We start from the raw sequence: 6,310 nt of genomic DNA, 5'->3' as shown, positions 1-6,310 counted from the left end.
ACTTTTCTATCTTTTACCTCCTCCAATAGATAAGTTATTAGAAGGCAAATATTACTTCTTGATTTTTTGTTTTCCATCTATCTAAGCTTGAATTTTATATACATGTAAGGTAGATGTGAAATTCATGGGCATCAAATATGGGTGGGTAAAATATAATTTTGTTTTCTATAATTAAAATTATTCTATATCTAGATCCCTGTTGCATTGGGGTATACATGATTAATTCAGGGATTTCTCAGACAATTCATGCTTTTCTCCCTTTCCTTTTCTCCCCGGGTGGTGTCTAAATTCCAGGGTGCTTATAAAAGTGCTTATCAAAGCATTGTGAGGAGGTACTTGGTCTTTGGTCATCGTTTAACTTTCCTTCATGCCTCTTATTTGCACCGTCATCAGCACCTGTCCCCACTGATATCTGCTGATCCTCGGTGTGTCTGTCTGTCCTTCTGGTTGTTTTGATCCACGGCGGGTACATTGTGCCTTACACATTTCAAACACGATGCCTCTTCAGGATTGATGGCTTCTCTCAGTTAATCTCTTTTCCTGCGAATGAGAAAATGACTATTCCTGATCTATCCTGAGATCTTTGGGGATTCTTGGAGACTACCTCAGGTCCCTCTGTTAAGACAGATTCTAGAGCCATGTGTTTTTTCCACTGCTGCTCTAATAAATTACTACAGACTTAGTGGCTTAAAACAACACAAACTTATTATCTTATAGTTCTATAACTCCGAAGTCTGACACAGGTTTCACCAAGTTAAAATCAAGATGTCAGCTAGGCTGCATTCTTCCCTGAGGCCTCTAGAAGAGAACCCATTTCCTTGCCTTTTCTAGCTTCTAGAGGCCACCTTCATTCCTTAGCTCATGCCCCCTTCTACCTCCAGGGCCAGCAGCATGGCATCTCTCTTGCCTGCTTCCATGTCCACATCTCTTTCTTTGACTCTCTTCTGCTTCCCTCTTTCATGTTGAAGGACGCTTGTGATTGTATGGGGCACACCTGATTAATTCTGACTACTCTCCCTGTTTTAAGGACACCCAACCTTAATTCCCCTTCGACCTTAATTCCCCTTTGCCATGTAATCTAACACATGCACAGATTCTGGGGATTAGAATGTGGACATCCTTGGGAGCCATTATTCTGCTGACCACAAGTCATTTCTACTTACCAGTCTCTAGCCAGTATGACATGTAGGGACCCAGGACCTTGTTCATCTCATTCTGGAAATAAGCGCAATTTTCCTCTGCCATCAAAACATTTGAATTTCCATTTCTTCTCTTTCCACCTCTCTCATCCCTTTCCTTGATCAGGATGTGGATAAGAAGAGTTAAGTCACAATTCAGGGCATTCAGGAGCATCTCATTGGCTGACTCTCCCTTCTTTCCATTAGCCCAGGTAATTTTTAACTCTTTTGTAGAGGAACAAATAAGCTTTGCAAGTATCTTCCATTCCTATTATATAGGACTATATACCAGTTTTAAAATTAAAAAGACAAGTTAGTTCTTATTGCCATTCTCTTCATGTATAAAGCTTTCTCTTGTTGGCAGCGATTCATTAAGAATCTAGTATGGAGGGAAAAAGCTGAGGACGGTAACAAAAAGATTTTAAAAGAGGCTTGCCAGATAGGTGGACACGTTAAGATGACCAGGACATGTGAAGATGACAGTTTCAGCCAGCTTTCAATTCCGTAGGGCACCTCCAGACCTAGGCCAGAGGTACGGCCAGGATTCTCCCATTTGTAGATCTACTGCCACAGAGCAGAGGGATCATATCCCCACCCTCTTTTCCATACATGAATGACTTAAATGATTGAATAACTAAACAGTCTTGCAGATGGGGATGGAGACTGAGGAGATTTTTTTAAAGGCATCAGCCATATGGAAGGAGCTTCCAGCTACTGAGCTGTGACAATGATCAGGAGCCAGGAGCCAGCTGGTTACTCTGATCTGACTGATACATCTCTTCACCCTCCAATCTGCTGCAACATCTCTAAGAAGGAGGATTACATTGATGTCTACATGTGGTAATGACACTGAGCTGATGCAGCTGATGAGTGAAGTCAGGTCTCATAGGATATGCTGGTGTTAAAGACTGCCAGCCAAAGGAAAACATGATGTGGTACCCTTGAGAGCAGGAGCAATTCTCATTCTTTCTCCCTGTATCTCCCACCACCCCCGGTCCACTTTCTCTCCACCCCATCCCCACTCAGGACTAAATAAAAATTTCAAAAGCAGAGAGGAAAGAGAACAGAAATGGAAAGAAAGGGAGGAATAGGCTGTGTGCACATGTTTATTTTGGCCTCACTCTCTGCAATCCTAACATGCACAGATACTATATTATCAGATTTATTAAAAACTGAGATTGAACAACTGTTCAATGAAAACTGCTCTTGCGTTGGCTATAGCTATTTTTCATCATATGTTCCAAATGTTCACTGCAAGCAAACTACATTTACCACTTGATTTATCATTTAAATAAATGTTATAAGAGGATTAATTACATTTTGAAATGATAAAAAGCAAAACATTCCCCTATACATATGGTGTATTCAAATGCAAACAAAAAAATGTGCTACAGCCAAAACTGTCAGAAGCAAGAACCCCAACATTAACTTGGAATTGTGTTACTGTAGCATCAGCAATAACAACAAACATATGACATCACTAGGCCCTGATGAAATGGGAAAGTGTTACAAATGCTTTCTTTGCTTAAAGCTTATTCTCCCTGTTCAGCCACTTTTACAGCTTTCTTTCCTGGGTTCTCATCTCAAACCGCTCCACCACATCCAACCCAAACTGAGTAATTGTTCTGAATATGAATCCTTCAGAGTACACAACATGGCAAAGACAGAGGGAGGAGGAGTTTCCAAGGGTGTGCTGGTGTCCTCCAGGCATCTGAAGGTCCTATGTCCCATTTTAGCAGAATGACATTTTAGCAGCTACCTAGCAGAGTCCCATGCTTAGCTATTATGAATCCTTACTATTATGAATTGGTGGCTTGACTGTGTTTTTTGTGGCTCTGTGGTCCCTTCAGACCCCACCTTCCACCCCATCCCATTGTAAATCTCCCAATCTTTGCTGCAGACATAGGAAGTCAAAAAAGAAAGAAAAAAAAAAAGCCAACACTTGTAAGAGTGCCTGCCTGCAGTGCACCAGGCAAAATGCATCTTTCAACAATTTTTAGATATTGTCATCATTATTTTCACTTTATAGATAAGAAAATTGAGAATCAGGGTTTGCTTGAGAGTTCCCAAGCCAGCAAGAAGCAGAGCTGTGAAATGAACCCAAATCTATATGATTCCAAGGCTCTGTGATGTTTCCTATTACTCATGTTGCATTTAGAGGATAAATTAGATCTAGTTGGGCCATTAGAGACATGTGGAACAGATTCTAACTTTGATCAGTTCAGGAGTTAATTCTGCCTGTCCAGGTCTCAAAACCTGTCTGCCAAGGATGAAGATTATGCAGGTGATCCCTCTGGCTGTCATAGAAGCTTCCTGCCCTCAGAACTGAGCATTTCTGCTTTGATTACCCCAAAATACCTGAATCTCTTGAGCCCTATCCTTTCATCTCCCAGGTAACATGTCTAGCTCTAGTTTCCAATTTCAGATAAACTAAAATCCTTTTTCATCCTTCTATCAGTATCACAGTTTCTCTGAAGCTTTCCCAGGCTTCTGATGTCTCCTGGGGGAGCTAGAGAGTTACCTCTAGTTTACAGGTAAATAATGAGTCATTAAATATATTTACATACCAGGATGTCAGCAGGAATGCAAAGAAGATAACAAGTGCAGAGTATAGCTGGTTCCCAGGGAGGCTGGGGGTGATTCACCACACTCTTAAAAGAAGACTAGCCTAATTTCCTCCCCAGCTCATGGGGTAGGATTCCTCTGCTCTGGCAGCAGATCTCCCAGAGGGAGCAGCCTGACCACATCACTGGCCCAGAAGAGGAGGCGTCTGTCCCCAGACTAGCTGAAGGAAAGCCTGGCTTGGATGATGCTCTGCTCTCCCCTTGCTCTTCTCCTGGGCACTTTCTTCGGTGGGTGCCCTCCTGTCTGGCAAGCCTCTTTTCTCATCCTCACCCTCACCCCAATCCCATGAATGCAGAGTCTGAGCTGTTGGTTTGACACTCTTTAGTCTATTCCTCTGATTGTCTGGAACAGATATGGGAATTTAGCCTTAGGGGCTGATCTGATGATTCTTGGTTCTCTCTGTCTCCTGGGAAGGAGTTTGTTCTGTTGGTCTTCCCTGGCCCAGGGATGCTTTGCATCCTTGGCTCCCCCAGTCTGCTCCCCATGATGGATTCCAGGTGCCTGTGCCATGCAAGAGCTTGAGCTGCCCCTCTTTCTGGGGAAGGCAAGCCAGGCTAGGGTGCTCCTCTGTAAATGGCACTTTGTCTTTCCCACAGGGGTCAGATCTCAGACTATTCATCAATGGCCAGCGACCCTGGTGCAGCCTGTGGGCAGCCCGCTCTCTCTGGAGTGCACTGTGGAGGGAAGATCAAACCCCGAACTATACTGGTACCGACAGGCTGCAGGCGGGGGCCTCCAGCTGCTCTTCTACTCTGTTGGTGTTGACCAGGTCAGCTCTGAGGTGCCCCAGAATCTCTCAGCCTCCAGACCCCAGGACCGGCAGTTCATCCTGAGTTCTAAGAAGCTCCTCCTCAGTGACTCTGGCTTCTATCTCTGTGCCTGGAGTGTCACACTGAGCTGGGTGGGGCAGACATCTGTGCAAAAACCCCACCCTCTCCTGAGCCCTAACCATGCTCCCCAGGAGCCCTCACTCAGGGACTGGGTGGAGGATATTTGTAACTAGGTTTCTGACTGCTGGCCAATGTGAAAGCAATGGAATAAAGCTAGAATTCTACAAAAGACTCTACTAAGTTCTCAGGGAGAACAAAAAATTGTATGTGTGCAGAACCTGTGATTTGCCTGCACATAGTCAAGTTCTCAATGTATGGATGTCCCGGCCTAGGCTACCATACTCCAGCCCTCAAGGTGTGCTATACCTTGCCTGATTTTCTAGTCTTCCAAATTCCTCTATGTGTGCCCTGGGGAGGGGGTTAGTGCATATATGGCTGAGAGAAATAGGATATACCTGTGGCAGGAGGTGAACTGGTGAACAAACAGGAGGATGCCAACTCAGGTTACTTAATGGGTTAATTTCATCACCTGTCATTGATCTTTCTGCTGAGACTAGAAATTCTGGGGAGGCTGAGACCTGAGGCTTTGAGTCAGGCAAAGAGGCAAGATGTTCAGGAGACTGCTCTCATTCGAGGCAGAAGTGTGGTTTTGTTAGTATAGGTAACATGCACTTAGGCCGGACATGGTAGCTCACGCCTGTAATCCCAGCACTTTGGGAGGCCGAGGCAGGAGGATCACCTGAGGTCAGGAGTTCAAGACCAGCCTGGCGAATGTGGTGAAATCTGTCTCTACTAAAAGTACAAAAATTAACCAGGCGTGGTGGCAGGCATCTGTAATCCCAGCTGCTTGGGAGGCTGAGGCAGGAGAATCACTTGAACCTGAGAGGTAGAGGTTGTAGTGAGCCAAGATCATGCCACTGCACTCTAGCCTGGGTGACAGAGTGAGACTCTGTCTCAAAAAAAAAAGTAAAATAAAATAAAAATAAACATGCACTTAGAAATTTTGGTGATGCTTTAGGTTTTAAAAAATGTCATGTTGTACTATCTTAGAGCCCTTCCTTTGTAGCAAAGACGGACAGATGGTGATCCAAGAGATACGCAAGAAGAGGACCGTGTGTGTAATGGTTGAGCTCTAAAAAAGAGAAATCACTTGGATGGAAATGAAGGAGAGGAAAGGGCTGATGTGGATGGCTGGGAAGAGGTTCGATGGTTACCTTGGCAACCGAGCTTCCTTCCTCATCCCCATCCTTCCCTAGTCCTTGTTCTTAAAAAGATTTTCTTTCTAATGTCCCTTCCCCTCCACAAGGGGGCACAAGATGTCTTAAAACACTCCATTCCGGGCATCATTTAACCTAGATCAATCCAGACACGTGTATATTTCTAGTATCATTTAATCTGAAGTCGAAAATCTGAGATGTAGACACAGAGTGATCAAGAACATATGGAATAATGCCCAAGGGTCCCTACTGAACTTTAAGGATCACCTATGTATTAAGCAGCTATTATGTGCTGGACACAGTGAGCCATTTTGAGGATTAAAAAGAAAAATAAAATATACTCGAGATGGTGTTGGGCATAGTCATAGCATGATTTAGTCAAAGCACTTGATTTTTTTAGTCTAAATTTGCTAGTTGTTATGAACTGGACCTAGTTATTTAATCTTACTAGCTTTCAAGT

General features: G+C 43.9%; 1 gene segment (V, D, J or C); it reads left to right on the top strand.

Annotated features, from left to right (window-relative positions):
* Positions 1-3,818: 3,818 nt before the first annotated feature.
* On the top strand, positions 3,819-4,806 carry LOC129041639 (T cell receptor beta variable 30-like). The segment is given in 2 exon segments: positions 3,819-4,030; positions 4,400-4,806. Coding segments are annotated over 2 exon segments (453 nt in total).
* Positions 4,807-6,310: the final 1,504 nt, after the last annotated feature.

This window comes from Pongo pygmaeus, chromosome 6 (genome assembly GCF_028885625.2).
Source record: "Pongo pygmaeus isolate AG05252 chromosome 6, NHGRI_mPonPyg2-v2.0_pri, whole genome shotgun sequence".
NCBI classification, from domain to species: Eukaryota; Metazoa; Chordata; class Mammalia; order Primates; family Hominidae; genus Pongo; species Pongo pygmaeus.
This window is presented reverse-complemented; position numbering and strand designations above follow the sequence as displayed.